Source organism: Triticum aestivum, chromosome 6D (assembly GCF_018294505.1).
Source record: "Triticum aestivum cultivar Chinese Spring chromosome 6D, IWGSC CS RefSeq v2.1, whole genome shotgun sequence".
Classification (NCBI taxonomy): Eukaryota; Viridiplantae; Streptophyta; class Magnoliopsida; order Poales; family Poaceae; genus Triticum; species Triticum aestivum.
In genome coordinates this window covers 773312-798898 of record NC_057811.1, presented here as the reverse complement: position 1 = coordinate 798898, position 25587 = coordinate 773312, and the positions used below count along the sequence as shown (strand labels likewise).

Genomic DNA, 25587 nt, shown 5'->3' with positions numbered 1-25587 from the left:
AAATATTCCAATCTTAAAGAAGCAGCATCCAGATTAAGAGAACAGGTTGTTAAGCTTCAAGAAAGAAGCTCAAATCACACAGCAACAATCAGAACAGGATGGTGATAAACAAGCAAAGCATTCCACTTGACGATTAAGATTCAGTTTGACAAGTGATGACCACTGACCACGATAGGTTTTTCTTGTTGTCGCAAACATAACCACTGACCGAACATGTTCACCGACACCACCTCATAGACTCCAGGATAATTACAACCCATTACGACAGACATAAAGAAGAGCGCTGAAATGCAGACATGACGAATACTAAGCGTTGTTCGTTCATTCAACGCGGCGGCGGCATCGCCTGCCTAGATGCTCCTCTACTCAAAGGCCCACTGGTTCTCCCTGCGGATCTCCTCCTCCTCCTCGGGCGTAAAGTCGTTCTTGATGTTGAAGGTCTTGCGGATCTCCTCTGGGGTCTTGCCCTTGATCATGTCAGCAACAGTCTGGCAGGTCAGGTCCAGCAGCCCCTTGATGTTCAGGTAGTTGGCAGCCTGAGAAGGGGCAAAAGGGCAACAAACTAATAAGATAAGCATTTTCATTTACAAGAACAGAGCTAATAAGATAATAGAGTAGATAGAAACTAAAACCATGAAACAAGGAATGCATTAATGAATAGATACTGATTCAAAGCCCAGAACTTATGTTGAGGAGTAAGCAGTAACTATAACATAACTGGATAAGAAATTGAGATTAAAAAAAACATAACTGTAACAAAACAGAGTCAGAGCAGAGTGTATGAATGGCTAGTGCAAGAGTCAAGCAATGCTCGGTACAAGGATAATAATGCAATCCACAAATCAACAGTGGAATCCAAAAGATTAGACAAGATAATAATGCCAGAGACAATCCTAGCATAGAAAAACAAATCTTAGCATAAAAATGTGATTTAGCTACATACAATGCTAGATAGAAACAATTCATCCACACATAGATAGAATTTCCAGGCCTAATAAGGTAAGGTCATTCATATATATACATACATCAGACCACAAGAACATGGATTGCAAATTACACATCAGACCACAATCATGTAAACCCTAACCTAACAAATCTCTGTCCTTTGGGTAAAAACAAGCCAATCATGTATGTAAACCCTAGCCCAATCAAATCGAATCTTGACCGTCCAATCGAACCTAAACGGCAGCAAACCAATCTGGATCCGAGCCGGCCAGAAACAGTACAGATCTAGAATCGAATCGAGGGATTTGATTGATTCATACCAGGATGAGGTCGAAGAGGGTGGCCTGGTCGACCTTGACGAACTCGGCGTCCCAGTTCTTGAGGTCCTCGGCGGGGGCGGCGGGGGCGGCGTCCGAGGCTCCGGCTCCGGCTCCGGCGGCAGCCCCATCGGCGGGCTTGGCCTGGACGTGCTTGTTGCAGTACTCGATGACCTTGGAGAGGATCTTGGAGTTGACGTTGGGGAGCGGGATGCCGTTGTCGGCGCAGTCGTCCTCGATCATGTGGCGGATCGTCTGCGACTCCATGGCCACCGCCTCCTCCACCTCGAACTCCTCGCCGTCCGAGCTCTTGAGTGTGATCATCTTCTTCTCGCCGGCGTCTCCCGCGGCCGCCATCGCCCGCTGCTGCTGCTGGATCCGGACCGGGAGACGAAACCCTAGCGAGGAAACTCTAGTCGCGGCGGCGGAGGAAGGGGAAAAAAGCTGGGAGCTTTGGTGCGGGGTGGGTGCGGGGTGGGTTGGGTATTTATTTATTCAAGACGCGTGGATGGATGGCTATCTGCCGTTCGTATCTCGCAAGGAAACGGAGACGAAAAAAAACCGAATTTTGACCAAATTTGATTGCTACTACTACAAAAGTTCGATGACCGTCTGATCTGTATCTAACGCACGCAAGGCGACGTGACTTTGCACAACACCACTTTGTATCTGTCGTGCGGACCCATCCAACCATGGATCCAGATCTAACACGGAGGCATCATCTCTGTTGTGCACGGCCCCCCTTCTCCGGGCCATCTCCTCTGCACCCTTCATCATCTCCTACTAGTTCGTCCTCTACAAGTACGTCACTAAGTACGTAGTTCCTAGACACATCTCTTCTGTCCTACTTGTCTGAGCAGTCCCACCATCACCTCCTCCTCCTCCTCGGCGGCGACTAGGGGAAACCCTAGCGAGATCTGTCGGATTTAGTTACGGATCGAGGTAACCCTAGAGAGATGAGGAGACACGGCGGCGAAAGAAGAAAAGATGGAAATTCTATTATTGCGGCAGTGGGTTGGGTTGGGTTTGGCTGGGGGATTTATTGGGAGGGTTGGGCAACGCGTTGTTTTACAAGGAAACAAAACCAAAAGCCAAACTTAAACTAATTTGGAAGGAATTTCTTATCGGTACAAGTTTGATGAGGTCCTTTCATTTAGACTGACAATGATTAGCATGCATTTTTCAATGGTTTTGTCCCTTTCTTACCTTGTTTAACAAGGTTTTGCCCCACCGATACATTTTTGTGGCTCCATGGAATTTAGACCGACATATTTATATTTTGTTGCGATCGTTCGATTAAGGTGGAATTGTGCTTGAATGAATGGTAGATAGACCCTACGAAACTCGGTTGGGGGGGGGGCATCAAGCCGGGTTCTGGCCTCCACTGGCCATTCTTCTCTTGCTCGTGTCTTCTGCATGCAACCTTGCCACCACGTTCATATTCAGTGCTTATGTCGCGAGTGAATGCATTTCTATAAACAAGCGCCCACGCCCGAATCATTTGCTCCTGGCCTCATATAATGTGCCGACCCATCTTTAGGCACCGAGCAGGAACACATTTCGGTTTGGTGACGCTTCTGGAAACCTCCCAACTCGTTTTTTCCATTTTTTTTCTTTTTGATTTTTCTAGACCAGGTCTTTGTCCAGTTTTTTGTTTTTCCTTTTTCCATTTTGTCTTTTTACCTTTCCTTATTATGTTTTCTTTTTTATAATTTGTCTACCTTTTTTTCAATTTTTACCACTTTTTCAAAATTTATAAACTTTTTTAAGTTTTCAATTTTATTTTCAATTATTTTAATCTTTTTGTACAATTTTTATGATATGTTTTCATAATTTGTTTTTTTAAGTAATGGACATTTTTCAAATTCATTAACCTTTGTTCAATTTCGGTGAGCATTTTTTAAAAACTGGCAATATTTTTCCTAAAGGATGAAGTATTTTAGAATTTGCGATTTTTGTTAAAATTTTGAAACTTCACAAATTTATCAACTTTTTGCAAAATTTCGAAATTTTTCAAATTTATTGAAATTTTTATTTTCAATGATAAACGGTCAACCAGTTTTTCAAAAAAAATTAAATGCCTTTTTCAAATTCGGGAATTTTTATTTATTTCTGAATGCACAAATTATTATTGTAATAATCTATATAAAAATCAATGGTGGAGTTAGCACGTACAGTAAGAAACAGTGAATCAAGCGACCGAGAAGGCGAAGAGATAATTGGTCCAAGGCTCACGACCCTTTTCCACGCCTGAAGCACCGGTCTCCATCGCCTCTCCCTCTCCGTGGCGACTATTTCTCGCCTTCAACGAGCCCGTAGGAAAATTATTAAGGTAAAAGGAGAACATGAGAGAGGGGAGAACTAGGGATCTATCCATGATCTATATGGAGTTCAGGCGCACTGCTAGCCACCCCGTCAAGCTGAGTTTTTTTTCTTTGTTTCCTTTTATTTCTTTTCTTGATCTTCTCCTTTTTCTCATTCTTTGTCATTCCTTTTTTTCGTTTTCTTTGTTCTTCTGGTCTTTATTCTCCAGTTTTTGTTTGGTTTTCTTTTCCCTTTTCCATTTTTCCATTTTCTTTTTAGTTTGTTTCTTTTTTGGGTTTTTTTATTTTCAAATACTTGTTTAACATTTTTCAAACACCTATTTAAAATTTTGAAAATACTTGTTCAACATTTTTTATATACATGATCACGTTTTTTTTCAAATATTTGTTCAACATTTTTTCAAATAACTGTTCATTTTTCAAATACTCTTCAACATTTTTAGTACTTATTCAACATTTTTCAAATACTTGTTCAACATTTTTAATACTTATTCAACATTTTCCAAATTATGTTCAACATTTTGCAAATACTCGTTCAACATTTTTAAATACTTATTCAACATTTTCTAAATAATTTTCAACAAATTTAATACTTATTCACCATTTACAAATATTTGTTAACATTTTTCAAATACTCGTTCAATGTTTTTTAAATACTTATTCAACATTTTTCAAATACTTGTTCAACATTTTTAATACTTATTCAACATTCTCCAAAAACCATTTGTAGAGTTTATTTGTAAAACGAAAATAAAACAAAAACGAAAAACGAAAACAGAAAACAGGTTGTGGGCTTGCTCGTGCGTGGGCCGACCAATATTGCTCGCCCCCTTCAGCGAGTCGGGAGTTACACTCGCTGAAGGCGAGGAATAGGGGCGCCCCCCTCTCTCTGTGTGTGTAGACCCGACATGCCGGCTCCGTTATCGTTTTTGGATGCTACGAGAGTCGTCCATGGATATTAGAGATTTTTCAGCTAAAAAATCACCAGAGATGCGGCCAAATATGTGAAGAAATTGGGAAATGTGATACCAAGATCCTTGCTAAGGCCAGAGTTGCTGACGTTGGTCATTTACTGGTTCGAAATCCATGCTTGTCCTTGCCGAATTCTTACGACTAGCTCTTATTTACCATGGTCCCTCCTTTTATTTAGTTATTGCCATGGATAAACAAATCAAGCAGATTTTTGAAGGGAAGCCCCCCTCCCCCGCGTCGTCTCTCCGAGGCGACTCGGGCGGGCACCCCCGCCAAGCGCCGCCACAGCCTCTTCTCCGGCCACCGCACCTCGCCGCCGCCGGCAAAACGACGCCGGGCAAAGCCCCGCGAAGGCTGGCGGCGGCGGGATCCATCCGGCGTCGCTCTCTGGGTCCTGCTGCCCTCCCCTCATCCGTGTCGGGGGCTCCAGATCCGGCCTCGTGCTCCCTCTGCTCCGTTTCCCCGGCGTCGGACGGCGCCCTCCTTCTAAATCCGGCCGGCGTTCCGCGGCTGCGGGCATCCAGCGCCCACGGGGTGGCTCCCGTGGCCAGGCCTCGTGGCTGCCTCGATGGCGGCTGCACGCGCTGTAGCCTGCTGGGCTCGATGCTACGCCCCGTCTCCCCTGCTCAGCGCCTTGCGCCGGCCTCCGCCACCTCCCGCCCTCATCTGTCCGCCGTGGTCGAGGTCTGCCGGACGTCACGCCTTCCCCGCAGATCCAAACTTCCGCGCCTTCCCACCTCCGCTGCCGCCCATTCTGTCGTTGCCGTGCTCCTCCGTGTGCTTACCAAACGAAGGTGGCGTCGTGGCTCCTGTCTCTGGAGCCCTCCACCTGCCAGTTCCCCCCGGGGGGCGCTGCACCGGTGGTCCTCGCTGGTGCCCTCGGCGTCAAGGGTGCCTGCCGGCGTTGCTCCGCCGGTGGGATTCACATGGATCTGGGGCCGTCCATTCCAGCGCTACCCAGCGCTATTGGCGGTTGCTCTGTGGCTAGTCGCGTGGTGGAGGTGACCGGGGATGGGGAGAAATCCTTGGTCGGCCTGCTGCTGGCCGAGACAGCGGCGACGCTCCCCGTCGTTCTCCATCTTGATGGCGCTGTCTTCATTCCCCGGTCTTGTGATGTTTGGGGTGTGCTCTGTGGAGTTCTATGCTTGGTGATGCCCTTCGACTACACCAGTGGCACACAGGTGCCGTGGCGTCGTCTTGGCCCGGCGTGACCGTTCGAATGTACCCCATGATACAGGTGGTGTCGCGGCGTTGTGCAGTCTTGGTTGCCCGGTGCTTTCCGATTGCGTCGATGGCTGTCATGGTTTAGTCTCGGCTCGCCACTGCAGTTCGAGCGCCCGTCGTGCCCCTTATTGTGATGTTTCGGGTGTGCTCTGTGGAGTTCTATGCTTGGTGTTGCCCTCCGACTATTCCGGTGGCACACAGGTGCCGTGGCGTCGTCTTGGCCCGGCGTGACCGTTCGAATGTACCCCATGACACAGGTGGTGTCGCGGCGTTGTGCAGTCTTGGTTGCCCGGTGCTTTTCGATTGCGTCAACGGTGCAGTGTCATGGTTTAATCTCGGCCCGCCGCTGCAGTTCGAGCGCCGATGGTGCCCCTTGTTGTGTCCCCCTTCGCCATGTGTTGTGTGTGTTGTTTTGCTTTATTTCTCCTTCCTATGCCCCCCTGTACTTCTGGTTCACTTGGGCCCTATCTTTTATTAGGCTGCAAAGCCTATAGGCAACAAATGAATACAATTCAGGTGGGGAGGATTTCTTCTCCCCCCTGGTGACATTCAAAAAAAAATCAAGCAGTGACGTGCAAAAATCCGGGCCACTGTGATTGTGATGCTTCATACTTTTTACCATGTTTTTTTGCTGCAAGGAAATATATACATCAATTTGGCCTGCATTTTAACGTGCTTGCTCCTGTTTTTTATGCATTCTGATTCTATTAATTTATAGGTTCTTGCTTACACTGTCACTGAGAATGATCAGGCTAATAAGTTTGTCTTGGAGGTATAAGGTAATTGTCAAAAAAATTCTGGAAATGCGGGAACAATTAGAACTAAAATCATACGAGTTGTTCATAGTTGCATGATCTCAGTTGTGTACTGAAGTAACATGGTGCATCAAGTAGCAATTCTGTTTAAATAACTTATTACATTATTACTCTTTTACCTGCTCCCTAGTTGCACCGCATCTGATTGTTACATTACATTGAGTTGTAGTAGTTGCGTCATCTTTTTTTTGAGACAAAGTAGTAGTTTTTTTAGAACAGACAAAGTAGTAGTTGCGTCATCTTTTTTTTGAGGGGTAAGCCAAACTTTATTCATCAAACACTACATTGTGTGGGATACAGTTCAGGTCACGGGGTTGGCCAAACCGGATGTGACGCCCTGACCTAGAGAAAGTGATCGTTTGACTAAACTATGTGCTTCCCGAATGAAGGCACGACCTTCGAAAATAAAATTACATCGAAATAATTCGGACTGAAGTTTTATTTCATTGATAATGGCCTCGTATGTGCCTAAGCTGCCCTTGTTGATCACACTCACCTCTTCTCGTGCATCCGAGGCAATCACAAACTGGTTTATGTGGAGATCTGCCACTAGCACCATACCTTCACAACAAGCTATCGCTTCGAGATCCGCCGGATCATTTAGTCCATCAATGACCAGTGCAGAGCTTCCCAAGTATCACTAGTGGAAAAAGTGCTAGCCACAACTATAAGGGCATATTTCTCCCTATGTGGTTTTGGTGATTGATGACAATGCTTTTGCGGACTAATCGTGTGCATTGAGCATTTCAGATATCTCGTGTCTAGGCACAAGACGATTCGGTGCCCCTCGGAGCATTTCGAAGACGGTGTTTTTCTACGTTTCTTTTCGGTGGACTTGAGTCGTAGGAAAGCCGTACTATTAAGAGGGGGTCTGCATCGGAAAGGTTAGGGTGGAATTATCACGTACACGTCTGTTCTTTTGCACCACCTTTTCCCGCTTCTTTGGAGCACCATCAGTTTCCTCTGTGTCTTTGCAACTGTGAAGGCCTTCGAGTGCTCATGTTCTGTGGCTTGCGTTAGTACTGCTCAAGGGGGCAGTAGTACCGCAGTGGCCCACGGTAGTACCGGCCAGGATAGCGGTATTACCGCTCCTGGATCGCGGTAGTACCGTGGCCTCTAGCCCAGTACTGTGGCATGAGCGGACGTAGGGGGCGGAAGTAATTTTTCCTCTTTTTTACTTCCAGACCCTACGCGGTAGTACCGCTCCTTGTGAGCGGTAGTACCGTGCCGGACTTTTGCTCAGATCGAAACTCAGCGGAAGTAGCCACGGATGTATTCTTTTCGTCCTTGTCTTTCCAGCCCTAGTCGAATCTTGCCTTGCAGTAGTACCACAAGGGCGCGCGGTAGTACCGCTCCGGCGGTTCTACCGCTCGTAGCTTCTAAGCTACAAGACCTCGGCTGAGTACTGCCGCACGAGCGGTAGTACCGCACCTCCCTGTGATAGTACCGCAATGCCTTGCGGTAGTACCATGATTTGGTGCGGTAGTACCGTATGTCACGGGCTGAGTTGGTGGATAACGGTTGGATCTTTTCTCCCACTATATAAGGGTGGTCTTCTTCCCCAAGTTGACCATCTCTTCCTCCCCCAAGCTCCATTTTCGCCCGATCTCTCTTCCTAGCCAATCAAACTTGTTGATTCTTTAGGGATTGGTTGAGAAGGCCCGGATCTACATTTGCACCAAGAGAAATTTGATTCCCTCCACTAATCCCTTGCAGATCTTGTTACTCTTGGGTGTTTGAGAACCCTAGACGGTTGAGGTCACCTCGGAGCCATATTCCATTGTGGTGAAGCTCCGTGGTATCGTTGGGAGCCTCCAATTGAGTTGTGGAGATAGCCCCAACCTTGTTTGTAAAGGTTCGGTCACCGCCTTCAAGGGCACCAATAGTGGAATCACGGCATCTCGCATTGTGTGAGGGCGTGAGGAGAATACGTTGGCCCTAGTGGCTTCTTGGGGAGCATTGTGCCTCCACACCGCTCCAACGGAGACGTACTTCCCCTCAAAGGGAAGGAACTTCGGCAACACATCCTCGTCTCCACCGGCTCCGCTATTGGTTATCTCTCACCTTTACTTGTGCAATCTTATATTGTGTTGAATCCCTTGCTTGCTTGTGTGCTTGTTGTTGTTGCATCGTATAGGTTGCTCACGTAGTTGCATATCTAGACAACCTACTTTGATGCAAAGTTTAATTTGGTAAAGAAAAGCTAAAAAAAATTAGTTGCCTATTCACCCCCCTCTAATCAACTATATCGATCCTTTCAATTGGTATTAGAGCCTCGTCTCTTTATTAAGGACTTTGCCGTCCGAAGAGTATGATTGATAACGTAGATGGTGGGGAGGAGCACTCCGGTGTGAATCCGTCCTCGTCTACGGCCATGGGGGATCCTCGGTCTCTCGTGAGGAATTCAATGCGGCTTTGGACACATTGAAAACCTCCATGACGACCGAGGTTGAAGGCATGTTCAATAAGTTTTTAGAAGGCCTTAAATTATCCACCGCACCGATGAAAGTGGTTGATCCCACTAACAAGGTGACGGATGCTAACTCCAACAAGGGGGAAGCTACTAGTGAACAAGTTCCTTTGCCTAGTAGTAGAAGTGGTAATGGCATCTTTGCCCATGTTGAACCTCCCCCTACTTATGGAGGACTGGTTCCCTCCACTCATTTGAATCATGTTGGTCCTCCTCCTAAGATTGTGAAAAATGAGGATTTTGACTCTTGGGTCTATCGCTTTAAATGTCATTTAATCCTGTTAATACTAATCTTTGGAGAATCATTGAGCAAGGTTTCTATCCGCATGACCCAAGCAACCTCACTCCTAGAGAAGCTGCGAATCATCAATTCAACGAAAATGCTCTCTTCATCATCCAAGATGCAATTCCATCCGAAGACATTGCGCATCTCCGACCTTTCACCGTGGCCAAGGAAGCTTGGCACCATGTTGTTTCCATTTACAAGGGAAGCGCAAGCATTCAACGCTCCAACTATGAAGTGGTGCAAGATGAAGACGATGAGTTTGCAATGAACGAGGATGAAGAACCACGTGAGCTTTACCGGCGATTAACCACTCTCGCGGTATCACTCCGAGATCATGGGAGCAAGGATACGGATGACAATTGGATCAAGCACAAGTTTCTCAAGGCCATGATGCCTTACCATAAGGCCATGTCCTCCGTCATCCGTCAAAGGCCGGACTTCCACACCTTGTCCTCAAGTGAAGTGTTGGATGAGTTTGTGGCAATGAGGATCTTGGACAAGACCACCTACAATGCGGTGTTGCGTTCTCAAAGAGCAAAGAAGCCCAACCTTGCCTTGAAGGCCAAGGCTAGTGTGGAAGAAGAGGAGAGTAACCCAGAAGATACAAAATATGCTTATCATGAGCACATGGCTCTCACCTCAAGGCAATTTTGGAGAAAGAAGAACTCAAGGCCCAACTTCAACAAAAACAACTCAAGTGGCACCAAGGGCAAGCAACATGTGAGGACTTGCTATAATTGTGGAAATTTGAGCCACTTTGTTGCGGAGTGCCCATATGAGAAGAGGGAAGACAATGGTGGCAAGCTCATCCGAAAAGACAAGGCTAAGTCCTTCCCTAACAAGAACAACTTCACCAAGAAGACTCCTCCCAAGGGGTTGGTGGCACAAGAAGAGTACAATGAGGATGATGATGATGACAATGAGTCGGTTGCCATGGCCTCCGTTGCCATTGCAACGACTCCACGGGTGTCCCTCTTCGACTCACCCAATGAGAACATCACCGCCAAGTGCCTCATGGCCAAAGCTACCAACAACGTAACCCCCAACATCAAAACTACCATCATTACTAATCCTTCCTTGATGGATTGCATTGATGAAAGTGAGGGGTCTAATGAGGAGGAAAATGAATTTGAGTCGTTTATGAGTAAGCTCAAGGGTAAATCCAAGAAGCACTTTGTTGCTCTCTTGGAACAACTTGGTGAAGCCAATGACATGATCGAGGCTCACGAAGAAACCATCTCTAAGATGGAGGGGCATAGTCGTGACTATGACGATGAGATATCGAATCTCTCTAATGCGCTTGAGGAAGAGCGTGGTCATCGTTTGGCTCTTGAGGAGTCACACAATGATGATCATGCTAAATTAAAGAAAGATCTTGATCATGCCCTTGTTGCATCTCGTGTGCTCAATTCCGAGAAGGCTAAACTTGGGGTTGACCATGCTAGACTCAAGGAGGAGTTTGAGATACTTGACAAGGCTCACAAGGCCTTGAAGGGTGCTCATGCTAGCCTCAAAGAGTCTCATGATCAACTCCAAGTAAAGCTCACCAAGGAGAAAACCACTTTTCCTCCTATGGTTTTAATTGATAATGCAAATGCTACTAACCCATGTTGTGACCATGTGCATCTTGTGGAGGAGAATGCCAAGTTGAAGGAACAACTTGAGAAGGGCCTTGTGTCGTGCATACAAGGTGAGAAGAATCTCAACGACCTTTTGAGCAATCAAAAGGAAGTTGTGAGAAAGGAGGGGATTGGGTTTGCACCCAAGTCCAAGAAGAAGAAGAATGACAAGACCAAACAACCTCTTCCTCTCAAGAAAAATTTTGTGAAAGAGGGAGAGGGGGCTCCTAAAGAGAATAAGAACAATGTGAAGAGTGGTGGTGTCAAGAAGGGCAATGTCACTCCTTCTAACAAAGCTGGCGACTTTAATCCCTCTTATGTATTGTGCCGTGCTAGTGATTGGCATGTCTATGCCAAGTTTGTTGGTTCTTCTTGAATGGTCTATTTGGGTTCCTAAGACCCTTGTTACTAACATCAAAGGACCCATTACAAAATGGGTACCTAAAACCAAGCATTGATCTCTTGTAGGTGTTTGCTTCCGGTGGAGGATCATGGTTGCTCGATAGTGGAGCCACAAATCATATGACTGGAAGCAAGGACTTGGTGGTGGACGTGCACAAGATTCCTTCGAGAAGGTATTGAGACTTGGCAAGGTTGTCATTTCTCAGGATCTCACGATCGAGAAGGTCATGCTTGTTGAGTTCCTTTCCTACAATTTACTTTCCGTTCGTCAACTTGCACACATGGGCTTTGCCACTTTCTTTGATATTGATAGTGGCCCTCTTGTGGAGCAAGAATCTTAAAGTAGCCTTTGTTGGGCATGCCGAGAATGGTCTCTGTGTGATTAACTTTTCGGAGCGACCCACTAAGACCGCGACATGCCTAATGGCTAAAGTTGATGTGGGGTGGCTTTGGCATCGCCGTTTAGCCCATGTCAATATGAGATCTTTGCAAAGTATTCTCAAGGGGGAACATGTCCGTGGACTAACAAATGTTAGTTTTGCCAAAAATCGTGCTTGCAGTGCTTGTATTGAAGGAAAGCTACATGACAAGGCTCACCCTCCCACGACTATCATCTACTTAAAGAGGCCATTGGAGCTCCTTCACTTGGATCTCTTTGGTCCTCCATCCTTTGATAGTCTTGGGGGTATAAAGTATTGCTTGGTGATTGTGGATGATTATTCAAGATACACTTGGGTATATTTCTTCAAGAGGAAGAGTGAGACCCAACAAACCGTCATTGACTTTGCAAATGAAGCTCAACGCCAACACAATGCAAAGATCTTGACAATAAGAAGTGACAACGACATCGAGTTCAAGAACTACACCTTGGATGAGTTTCTTAGTGATGAGGTGATCAAGCATCAATATTCCGCACCTTACACCCCTCAACAAAATAGTGTAACGGAGAGGAAGAACCGGACATTGATGGATGCGGCAAGAACCATGATGGCGGAGTTTAAGTCTCCATACAACTTTTGGGCCGAAGCCATCAACACCGTGTGTCATGCATCCAATCGGCTCTACCTCCCTAAAGGCTTGAACAAGACTCCATATGAGATACTCACCGGTAACAAGCCCAATCTCAAGTACTTCCGGGTGTTCGAGTGCAAGTGTTTATTTCTCAAGAAAGGTGTTCATTTGTCTAAATTTGAGGCTAGAGCTCATGAGGGCATATTTGTTGGTTATGCTACAAACTCTCATGCTTACCGTGTCCTCAGTAAGTCCATGGGACTTATTGAGGAGACGTGTAACGTGGAGTTTGATGAGAATAATGGCTCCCAAGTGGAACAAAGTGGTACTTGTGATGTAGGTGATGAAATTCCTCCCCGAGCAATAAGAAGAATGGGTGTTGGTCACATCCTACCCATTGAGGAACCCCTTGTGGCCGAAGGAGAAGGACAATGTTCCACTCAGGTGGAACCATCACCAACCCAAGACCCACACGCTTCCGAAGAACAAAGTGAAGGCCCTCAACCAAATGAACAAGATGAAGGGCAAGATCAACCTCAAGATGGTGATGAACCATCAAGTGATGCCCAAGTTCAAGTCGCACCACCTAGCAAGTTCAAGATCAAGAGCAAGCTCAATATCAAGAACAAGCTCAAGCCAACGCTTAAGATGATCAAGTTTCCGCTCCTCAACTCACTCCTGAGGAGGAATTGGAGCGTGCCGCCAAGATTGCATCCAAGATCAAAACCAAAGATCATCTCATGACGAATGTGCTTGGAAGCTTAAGACAGGGGGTAAGCACTCGTAGATAATTAGCAAACTATTGTGAACATCACACATTTGTTTCTTGTGTGATAGTATTTTGCATGTGCACGTATATAAGGAAAAGCTTGTCCACACCTACGTTGCATTTAGCAAGGCTTCGGTGCACAAAGTGACCAGCTATATTTAATGTGGAACCAATGAACGCATGCATCCCATATACTCCCTCCGTTCCTAGATACTTGTCTTTCTAGGCATTTCAACAAGTGACTACATAAGGAGTAAAATAAGTGAATCTACACTCTAAAATATGTCTACATACATCCGTATGTGATATTCATTTGAAATGCCTAGAAAGACAAGTATTTAGGAACGGAGAGAGTATGTCATTTAAATTAGCGATCAGTCAGGGCCCATGAGCCAAATAATTTAAAAATAAGGAGGCCGTATTTGTGTACTCCGCTATATGAATGCACTTGGGTGTGTGGGACAGCCACAAGGGCTTCGGTCAATCAAGTACTCCCTCTGTAAACTACTAATATAAGAGCGTTTATATTAGTTTACGGAGGAAGTATATCAGTTGTACGCGGCTGGATAAGATGCACCCGAAGCTTCCTTGGTTTCAAATTCACTGGTAGAGATAATCCGATTCTCTCGCCAACAATACGATCATGCAAACAGAAAATTGGCGGCGCTCCCTCCGTTACCCTAGCGCCTGCCTATATAAAGGCCAGCAATCTTCACGCAGAAGGGGGCATACACACGGCCGCCAGGCTGCACAGAAGGCTGCACACGGGGAGACTCAAACACGGCTGGCCGTGAGGCTGTTACCACGCTAGATAATATACGTAGATCACATCAGGTCTTGCCTCAGTCCACCACCGGATGCATAGCATGCGCATGTTAGTTTCGACCGGTGGCCCGTTGACATGTCCAGATCATTGATGGGTTCACACCGATCGATTTTGTGCGAGTCCTCGGAATTGCAGACTGATTTGGCAATCAAAGTGGCCAGATGACTTGGGATTCGGATCGCTCTCGTAGTAGATTGTTTCCATTCAGGTTTTGGCTTGATGCATGCTTGCGCCTGGCAGAAGAAGCAAACAGTTTATATTCTTGCCCAAAGAACAAGCAAGTAGAAAATAGTTGTTGTGCTAAAGAAGATGAAATTTCGCATGCACGTGCATGATGTTTGAGACAGAAAATACAGGCAGCTTTTGTACATGATAGTTTTAATAATAGAAGCTCAGTCCGAGATTTATTCCGGACAGCAAGCATGCATGTAGCTTTCAGCTGCAAATTTCATGAGAGATAGAAGATATGCCAGGGGAGGACTTGTGAATGTTTTTAGCCCGTTTGGCGCACGGGAGGGCCCTCTGAAAATTTGAGATCCTCGTGATCCACGATAGCCGCGCCTGCCCGGATCGGCGTCGGCGGATGCGGCTGCGTATCCTCGGGAGAGGAGGAGCGGATCGGAGGGTGGCGGCAGCGAGATCACACGAGAGGACGGCGGCTCTGTGTCGTCGAGGAGATCGATAGGTATGGTTTTTTGCGGGTTGGTTTTTTGGCTGCGTAGGTGGGAGAAGGGGTGGTGGGAGGGGGACGAAAAAACCAGCGAAAAAAAACCGGACGAAAATAAACCCGGAACGGAGACTACCAACTCAGACATTAGGAGTAGAGATACGAAGCGACATGTTCCCACATGGGAACGAGTTGCTGTTGTTCTGCTCTTGTCCGCATATAAGAGAGACGAGGAACTGAGAGGAGGGGTTCTTTACGCATTCTTCTCCCTTGCATACGCCTTTTGAGATCTGGTTTGGATTGCATAAGGTTCTCGTGCCTTTTTCCCAAGGAGTGATCCTGAGTTATCGAATTCATGACATGATGTGCATTATGATAAGGTTCTCGTGCCTTTTCCCCAAAAAGTGTTTGCTAGCAACTTAAATTTCGGTTTTTTAACCGGAACTTTAACAACCTTTAAAAGTGAAAACACTAGGATTTAAATAGGTGTGGGTATGAGGTTTTACTCTCATAGCCTTATATTTGTGTGCGAAGTCTTATCTAGATAGTCAACATGGCTCTAGAAGACAACCGTTATGATGTGCTTATGACGTGATAGGAGGGGATGTGTCCAAAGTTGTCAATTGTCTTCTCCATGAAACTGTGCCATACAGTAGGTTTGTGCACTTCATGTCAAGAGAGAGACGCACATGGTGGTGAAAATTGACATTCTCCACACGCATGACATGGAACGCAAGGAACCAGGGGGCGCAATCTGAAGAGGAAGAAGCTGGTTGTTGGTGATTGGCAAGGAGGCCGGTGGAGAGGAAGAGACCAGAAGAGCGTAGGAGGCTGACGGAGAAGAAGGAGAGGTGCTTGCCAAGCATAGGAGTAGGATTAAGAATATGATACCATGCTGGAATGTAAACTAGGGATCAAAAATGCATTGTCATTGTATCAAAGACGTGAATCAGTGTTGGAATTTGCTAGTGGGCCTTTGGCCCAAAGCCCAACTAAAATTCTGAAATTCTCTTGGCCCATTCATCCACACATGTGAGTGGTGTGAGTGAGACTAAAATTTAGTCCCACATCAGAAGTTGAGTGAGATTTGCACCTCTTTATAAGGTGAGCTCTTCTACCACTTGTATGAGCATCAGAAGAGGAGACATACATGCGCGATCCTCCTCCTCGCTCGCCTCGCCACGCCACGCCTCGTCACGACGCGCCGCAGGTTGCGGGATTGAGCCGAGGATAGAGCTATGCACTTTGTCTATATTTTTGCTGCTCGGGAAAATTAATGAGATTAATAATTAACGGACGTGTTAATTAATAAACCGTTTCTGATTATTTTGGATCGCGACTCGGACGTGGGGTTTACTCCCACGACCTACCCGCCCCGCACTATATAGTCAGGCAGACGTCTACCCTAGTCGCCTCCGCATCGTATGGCTTCACACCACCGTTCCAGATCATTGCATCGCCACGCAAGTCTTCTCCATCCCTCCTTTCGGCGTGCACCGTAAGAAGGGACAGCAGGCCTCCGGTACATCGCCTCTCATGATCCTGTACGGGAGAGTGGCGATCAGGTTTTTGGGGAGCGCACCCGCGCGACTGCTGGCAGCGACGACTTCGTCAATGACGATTCTTCCCCGACCTTAGTAACCTCTTCCTCAACGACATGGGCAACAACATCAACGCCGGCGGTTCTACTCCTGCTGCACCGTATGTGATCTTGTCCTCATTATTCGAGATCGTGCTAGAATTCTTAGTTCCAGTCTATGCCCGGCATATGATCTGTTCTTCTACTATGCTAGTCCGCGTGATTAGTTTAATCTCTGTCTTCGTCATCATGATTTATTTACTGTTTACTCGGATTAAATCTTATAGTGATTTGCTCATATATTCAACAATCCAAAAACATGATTATAGGCAATTTGCTCCGATTGGTTTTGCTGCGCATATGAAGCCGCCTACCCTTAAGGGTGTGCAATATAAGAGGTGGCGCACGAGAGCAGTTTACTGGTTTTAGACCATGTACTGCTATGACGCCACCAAGGGAAAGCCTGAGGGCAATCTTGAACCTGCACATCAGGAAGCTTTTGAGAAGATCGATACCCTCTTTAAAGGTGCCCTTCTGAGTGTTCTGGATGATTCCATTGTGGATTCATATATGTAGGTTGACAACGGCAAGGACATGTGCGTTGCGCTCAAGGCCAAGTTTGGGGCCTCAGACGTTGGCAGCGAGTTGTATGTCATGGAGCAATTCTATGACTACAAGATCACTAATGAGCACTCTGTTGTCCAGCGGGCTCATGAGATACAGTCGCTCGCAAAAGAACTTGAGTAGTTCAAGTGTGTGTTGCCAGAAAAATTTATTGCCGGAGGCATCATTGCCAAGCTTCCACCTTCGTGGAACAACTTTGCTACTTCCCTGAAACACAAGAGATAGGAGTTTTCCGTTTCGGATCTCATTGGTACTCTTGATGTTGAAGAGAAGGCGAGAGCAAAGGACACACATGCTCGAGTTGCTGAGGGAGCTTCTAGTGCCCACATGGTACAGAAGATGAAGTTCCAGCCCAACAAGTTCAAAAATAAAAGAGCAAAACTCAGGGCAAAGGCAGGTTTGATACAAAGAACAAGCCATCACATTATACCAACTTCAAGAAGAATTCTCATAAGAAGGGGAAGGGACTTTGCCATGTCTGTGGTGATCCTAAGCACTGGGCTCCGAAATGTCCTAACCGCTTTGAGGAGCGCGAACATGAGAAGAGCGGCATGTCCGCTAATGTTGTCATCGGTGACACTGATATGAAGGAATCGGGGTATGGTATTTTTCCTACCATCTTTCAGTATTCCAATCTCCTGATTAGTTAATTGACACCGGTGCGAATGTACATGTTTGTGCTGACACCTCCATGTTTTCTTCTTACCAGGTCACAGGGACTTCTCCCGTGCTGATGGGGAACGGGTTACATGCCGTTGTTCGAGGTGTCGGTATGATCGATCTGATGTTTACTTCGGGGAAGATCGTGCGCCTAAAGAACGTTCATCATATGCCCTTCATCAATAAAAATCTCATTAGCGGTTCCCGGTTATGTCGAGATGGTTTTAAGTTGGTTTCTGAGTCCAATAAAGTAGAGGACGGAGGCTTGTTCCACCTGTCTTCGTTAGATATTTGCACTAAAGTTATTAATAATGTTTGCCACGATAGTGAGTCCAACATTTGGCCTTCACGACTTTGTCATATTAATTTTGGTTGCATGACGTGACTAGCAAACATGAGTTTAATTTCGAAATTCAATATTGTCAAAGGCTCCAAGTGCCAAGTGTGTGTGCAAGCTAAGCAACCTCGCAAGTCCCATAAGACTGCAGAGCCAAGAGATTTGGCACCACTAGAGCTTATACATTCTGATCTTTGTGAGATGAATGGCGTGTTGACAAAATGTGAAAAGAAATACTTCATGACGTTGATTGATGACTCCACTAGATATTGTTATGTGTATCTTCTGAAATCAAAAGATGAGGCTTTAAATTTCTTCAAAAACTATAAAGCTGAAGCAGAGAACCAACTTCATCGAAAAATTAAACGGCTTAGGTCTGATCGTGGTGGAGAGTATTTTTCCAATGAATTTGATTTTTTGTGCGGAACATGGCATAATCTATGAGAGGACTCCTCCCTACTCATCTCAGTCAAATGGGGTAGCCGAAAAAAAGAACCAAACTCTAACCGATATGGTTAACACCATGTTAGACACATCATCGGGTCTCTCCAAGGCATGGTGGGGGGAGGCACTAATGACGGCATGTCATGTCCTAAACCGAGTTCCCACAAAGCATAAGACCATCACTCCTTTTGAGGAATGGTAAAGGAAAAGATTGAAACTCTCCTACCTACGTACTTGGGGTTGTTTGGAGAATGTCAATATACCAATTCCCAAGAAGCGCAAGCTTGGACCAAAAACCGTGGATTGTGTTCTTCTAGGCTATGCTTTTCATAGCATTGGTTATAGATTTTTGATAATAAAATCTGAGGTATCCGACATGCATGTTGGTACAATTATGGAGTCAAATGATGCAACTTTCTTTGAGGATCAGCCAGATGGTTTTGTAATACCTGGTCCGGAAGGAAATGTGTGCAAGTTATTAAAGTCTTTATATGGCCTTAAACAAGCTCCTAAGGAGTGGCATGAGAAGTTCGAAAGAACATTAACTGCTGCAGGCTTTGTAGTAAACGATGGTGAGAAGTGTGTGTACTATCGCCATGGTGGGTGCGAAGGAGTTATTCTTTGTCTGTATGTTGATGACATACTGATGTTTGGAACCAAACCTGATTTAATCAAGGAGGTTAAGGATTTCTTATCCTGTTACTTTGAGATGAAGGATCTAGGAGTAACTGATGTTATCTTAAACATCAAGCTGTTGAGAGATGAGAATGGTGGGATTACACTGCTTCAGTTTCACTATGTGAAAAAGGTCTTGAGTCGTTTTAGGTATAGCGACTGCCAGCCTTCTCCAACTCCATATGATGCTAGTGTGTTGCTTCCAAAAAATCAATAGATTGCTAAGGATCAACTGAGGTATTCTCAGCTTATTGGCTCGCTTATGTATTTGGCGAGTGCCACGAGGCCTGACATCACTTTTGCTGTGAGCAAACTGAGTCGGTTTGTGTCAAAACCAGGAGATGATCATTGGCATGCGCTTGAGAGAGTTATGCGCTATTTGAGCATTGCGAGCTATGGGATTCACTACACCGGGTATCCAAGGGTACTAGAGGGCTATAGTGACTCAAACTGGATATCTGACGCTGATGAGATTAAGGCCACAAAGTGGCTATGTTTTTACACCTGGTGGTGGCGCTGTTTCCTGGAAGTCTTGCAAGCAGACCACCTTAACGAGGTCAACTATGGAAGCAGAACTCACAACATTAGACACTGCCACTGTTGAAGGAGAGTGGCTTCGTGAGCTTTTGATGGACTTACCTATGGTTGAAAAACCAATACCTCCTATCCCGATGAACTGTGATAACCAAACCGTGATCGTCAAGAAAACAGTTCGAAGGACAATATGAAGTCCTCAAGGCATGTGAAGAGGAGACTAAAATCTGTCAGAAAATTGAGGAATTCTGGAGTTATTACGTTGGATTATATCCAAACATCGAAAAACTTGGCACATCCCTTCACAAAGGGTCTATCACGTAATGTGATAGATAATGCATCGATGGAGATGGGTTTGAGACCCACCGCATGAGTTGTCCATAGTGGTAACCCACTCTATGTGATCGGAGATCCCGTGAAGTAGAAGTGGGAGACAAGATGTTGGTCAGCTGAGAAGAGAGTATCCCTATTCTTATTATCCCACTACGTGAAGATGCAATACTCTCCTGATCTGCATGGCAGGTTGATATTTATGTTAATGTGTTCCAAGTGGCTTATTTGAGTAAGCAGAGATGTTGTCCTGCAGAGCATCTCCTGAGTAACACATCTATATGAATTTGACTGTTAACGTCGCAGTCTATGAGAATTGGGTGTTCTCTAATAAATTCATGAAAGGCCCTAGAGTATGACGTATACGCTCCACCAGCGGGGAAGCCTTGCGACAGCCCAGTATCGGTCAAGAATTTGTGTGAAACTAGTCTCGCAGAAAACTTGTGTTCAAGGCATAGTCCACTATTCAAGTTGTGATCTAGTGTAGCATAAAACTCTAAGTGGAAGTTCAACTTCACAGTCTCCACTAAGCACCAGTATATAAACAATATTTTGGAACTAAATGATGAGATGTGCCAATGAGACTTTGTTGGGGATTGTTGGAATTTGCTAGTGGGCCTTTGGCCCAACACCAACTAAAATTCTGAAATTCTCTTGGCCCATTCATGCACACATGTGAGTGAGGCTAAAATTTAGTCCCACCCCAAAAGTTCAGTGAGATTTGCACCTTTTATAAGGTGAGCTCTTCTACCACTTGTATGAGCATGAGAAGAGGAGACCTACACGCGCGCTCCTCCTCCTCGCTCCCTTAGCCACGCCACGCCACGCCACGCCTCGTCACGATGCACCGCGCCGCGCTGCGGGTTGCGGGATTGAGCCGAGCCAAGGACAGAGCTATGCACGTTGTGTATATTACTGAACCGTGTCCAATTCTTTTGGATCGCGACTCGGACATGGAATTTACACCCACGACCTACCCTAGCCGTCACCGTATCGTATGGTTTCACACCACCATTCCAGATCATTGCGCCGCCATGCAAGTCTTCTCCATCCCTCCTTTTGGTGTGCACCGCAAGAAGGGACAGCAGGCCTCCGGAACCCCGCCTCTCGTGATCCTCTACGGGAGAGGGGCGATCAGGTTTTTGGGAGCGCACCCGCCGACTGCTGGCAGCGACGACTTCTTCCCCAACCTCGGCAACCTCTTCCTCAATGACATGGGTGACAACATGAATGCCGGCGGTTCTGTTCCCGCTGCACCGTATGTGATCCTGTCCTCTTTGTTCAAGGTCATGCTAGAATTCTTAGTTCTAGTCTATGCCCTAGATATGACCTGTCCTTCTACTATGCTAGTCCACATGATTAGTTTAATCTCTGTCTTCATCGTCATGATTTATTTACTGTTTACTCGGGTTAAATCTCGTAGTGATTTGCTCATATATTCAACAATCAGGAGAGAGAGTACACTTGACAGAAAGAGGAACACACGCATACACGCACGCACACAAGTACATAACACACAAAGAACCGTGAGTGGTGCGGCGCCATGCATGTGATCCTATGTCTCATGAGTGGTGCGGCGCCATGCATGTGCATGCACGCAGGAGCCTAAGAGCATCTCCAGCCGTTGGCCCCCTAGGACGCATAAAAATCGCCCCCTGGGGGCGAGCCGGCGATACAATCGGCGCTTGGGGCGGTTTTGCGCCCAGTCGTCGCCCCCAGCTCGCCCCCAGGCGTCGATATTGGCCCACTTTTCAGCCCTCTTTGGGCGAATAAAGGGCCCATATGGACGAGAATAGGCCCATATTCGGCGTGGTTCGCCGTGGCTCAGCGTTCAATTATCAAGATAAATATTTTTTTATCACATATTTCATCATAGAAAAATCAAATACTTCAACAAAATAGTACAGCAACAAATAGTTCAATACAAATTATATAGTTCAACAAATAAAAACTCATATTTCATCACACGTCGCGCCCGGCGTCGCCCTTGAGCCTCCATAGGTGCTCCACCAGATCATGCTGCAGCTGATGATGCACCTGTGGGTCTCGGATCTCCTGACGCATACTGAGGTAGGCAGTCCAGGTTGCCGGTAGCTGGTGATCAACTTCGGCTAGAGGACCCTGCCTGTAGTATGGTTCAGTGTCAAACACTGGGTCACTACAAGAGATCGGGCCTACCATGACGAGCTCAAAAATGTCACGTAATAGCTAAAAACGTCACAAATACTCATGTGTGACGTTTTTCGAGCGTCACCAGCATCGTCATAGAATCCCCGTCACAGATTATTCATAGTGACGCAGCGCGCAAGAAAACGTCACACTATATGGGACCTTCGGTGACGAAGCTGTCGTCACTAGATATTTGGTGGGCTAATCTGCACTGGATTTCCAAATGGACCAAACCCAATAGTTAATTTCATTTTCTAATTTTGGATCTAATTTTTGGTGGGCCATTGCCAATTTGCAACCCAATAGTTGTTGATCGAGCCCATTCCTTTTTATGGAGCATTTCCTGCTAGCCTTTTCAAGTATTATTTTCTTTGTACTTTTTCCTCAAAGTTTTGTTTACATGGTCAGAAAACGCATCGTGGGCTTGTCGTCTTTTTAAGACCATCTTTCCATTGACCAATTTTCACATAATATTACAAGCCAACAGTTTCTATACGGCGTTGATATTACACATCACACTTACATGCTCAATCCAAAATAACCCAAGCTACATAATCATTGAATACAACATCTTTTTTTAATTTTGGAGGTCATCAATAGAAACTTTGTTGGTGTGACTCTTAGCTCCCACCTTCATCAAAACTCGAAACCTTTGTTGGATACCTCTTCTTGCGACTTCTTGAAGTCAACTAGAGTTGGTCAAATCCTCCTTTCTCCATATCAACTTGAAAGATGACTTACGAATCAACCTATTAGAAACAAAGGCATAAATATAGCAGTATGAATGAGTTACAGAAAATGATCTACGAAAATGATCTACCATTGCAACAGAGAACAAAAAATGTTATTACTCGAAGCTCTAGGTTGGAATCTTAACAAAAAAAGACATGTTAGTACTTGTCCAATAAGTGATATGAAAAAAACATGTATGTGTGAGCATAAAAGGTCATCTGAAATATTATATTAGAATAAACACCTATTAATACATCAGAAAGTAAGCGAACTATTAGAATTAAGAAGACACACGTAAATAAGATCTCAACTCAAAGTTTCAAATCCCGAGAGGAACAAATTTGCATTTGTAGTAGTTACTCCTTCACAAATTAAAATGTTGCCAAAAAAATATCAACAAAGCCTCGGAGGATGAAACATTCAATCAGCCTAGAACAGTAAAGAAAGCATGAACATCTTCCACATAGCTTAGTTGTTGTCCTTGGCACACATTTGATTCGAAGTGTGATCAATAAGACAATTCCATCCGAAAATAAATCACTAACAATTACGCTATGGTCATAGGCCGAATAAAAAGCTTGTTTAGGATTTGATCATTAGTTGTAGTATCTGCTTGCTTCGACAGTAATGTGCATTAGCCAGTATCACTTCTGATTACCACAAACGAGTTCAATGAATTAGTTCTCCATTAGTAATTTTCCAAAATCATGTCGAATCGCTCATAAAACTCCCACTGCACTACAACAGCAATTCACTTGCAAATCTATTCGCACTCCCTCAAACAGAGTTGTCTCGAGTTCAGAACTACAAATTAACATAACAAAAATGGGGGAGCATCAGCATAATGAAAATATTTTATTGCAGCTACTACTTAATTACTAACCCATTTCACATGTACGATCTTGGTTCTCATAATAATTTCTCTTAAACCTGAACCGGTACAATTTAGTTTACAAATTTCAACTAAAGTGACATGTAAAAACTAACTTCCATACTATTTGAGCTAGCAAATACTTTGGGAGTACTATACAAGCATCTCACAGTTGACCAATAAGAACTCACTAACATGGAGGAACAGAACAAAACTAATATCTGAACCAATCCCGACATGTAAGCAGTTCATCTAAACTGAGAGCAGAGAGTTGAGCGTCGTACACATGTTAACCCAGGTTGATGGTCGAGCTTGAGATTTTTTGTCCAAAAAAACCATTTGATGAGTCAAATTGCCAAAAAAGACCACCTTTAAAACAAATTGACAAAATGGACCGGCTGCACCGTGGCGGCAGCCAACACGTGTCACCTGCCGCCACAGGAGCAGGCGGCATCCCGGACTCAACAGGTTTTTTCATCCGCGCCCATGCTACAACGGAACGGACGGAAGTGATGGGCCCTGCCACGACAGCTACTGCAGCTGCGTGCGCACCGCGACAGGCCAGGTGAGACCTGCCGCCACGGTTCAATACAGATGGCCGGATGGACGGATGCTGTAGTGCATCTGAGCTGACTCTTCCATCCGCCCATATGCGTGCATGCATGGCGCCCTCAAGGAATGAATCCCAAGGGAGAGGGAGGAGAGGGCAGCCGTCGTCACGCTTGGTAGCGTCCGATCTACCGCCGCCGCCACACGAGCGAAAGAAAACGAGATCGGATAGATAGGGTTTCCCTCCGGGAAGAGAAGGTGGACGTAGAAAAGTTAAAAGAAAGGGTGTTTGCTGGGCTTGACGGGCTATGGTCTATGCTGCGCCCGTCACATACCAAGTTAAGAATCCCTATAAAAAAAACATAGCAAGTTAAGAACAGCCGGAACCAAGACGTACAAATCGATCACATAGGCGCCGGGTAATAAATAACTAACCTAATTTTTTTAGGATCGGTAATAAACAAATAACCTGCTAAGTGTTACTAGTAGTATTTTTTTTGGGGTAAGTGTTACTAGTAGTATATGCGTGTATATATATAGTCCAGCACCATAATAAATATTTTTAGCACAAATTACATCAGTATCTTTTTTTTTTGCAGAAAAAACATTACATTTGTATCTCAACTCTAGCCTATTAGCAACGTCGTTAGTTCAGACCATAATGGTCCTGGGTTCAAACTCCCTGTACCAAAAAATTTCCCATTAACTTCTATTTCCATTCATTTTTGTGATAGAACCAAATAACATCACCCCACGAAAATGCATGGATTCAAGGTTTTTCTTTTTTGCCCGGACACTATCTATTTACATTATATGGAATAAAATAAGTTCTCCTCGGGCCATTATCTATCTATCTTAAATGGAACTAAAATAATTACAGCGCTCAGTAGACTGTGAAAAAACTATGGTTGGTCCTTATGCCAACACTCGTAATATTCGGTGACTCTAGTAGGCTTGTCATGGAAATTACCAAACCATCATAGAAATTGGTAGCCAGGTGCGCTCATAGGCTAAAGCGATCCAGTGACGTCTACGACACCGATTTGCGGTAATCGGTGACGCCACCTACGAAAACATCACACATTAGGTATTTGTCCATCTCCATCACGAGGATTTTCGTCACAGTATCTCAGTTTTCTTGTAGTTGGTCTTCTTGCTCGCTATCGATGATCATGTTGTGCAAGATGACACAGCAAGTCATGATCTCCCACATTTGATCTTTCGACCAGGTCTGAGCGAGGTACCGGACAATAACAAATCGAGATTGGAGCACACCAAACGCCCGCTCGACATCCTTCCTGCAAGCCTCCTGAATCTTCGCAAACCAGACGTTCTTGCCTCCTGGCACAGGGTTTGAGATCGTCTACATAAATGTCGACCATCTCAGATAGATGCCATCAGCTAGATAGTACCCCTTGTTGTAGTGCCGTCCATTG

General features: G+C 45.4%; 1 protein-coding gene across 1 annotated transcript; it reads right to left on the bottom strand.

Moving 5' to 3' along the window:
- Positions 1-102: 102 nt before the first annotated feature.
- LOC543111 (SKP1-like protein 1) lies at positions 103-1732 on the bottom strand. The gene is made up of 2 exons (XM_044561589.1): positions 1266-1732; positions 103-536 (listed from the first exon to the last, which is right to left on the bottom strand). The coding sequence occupies exons 1-2, from the start codon at positions 1617-1619 to the stop codon at positions 363-365; spliced, it is 528 nt and encodes a 175-aa protein (XP_044417524.1). The 5' UTR covers positions 1620-1732; the 3' UTR covers positions 103-362.
- Positions 1733-25587: the final 23855 nt, after the last annotated feature.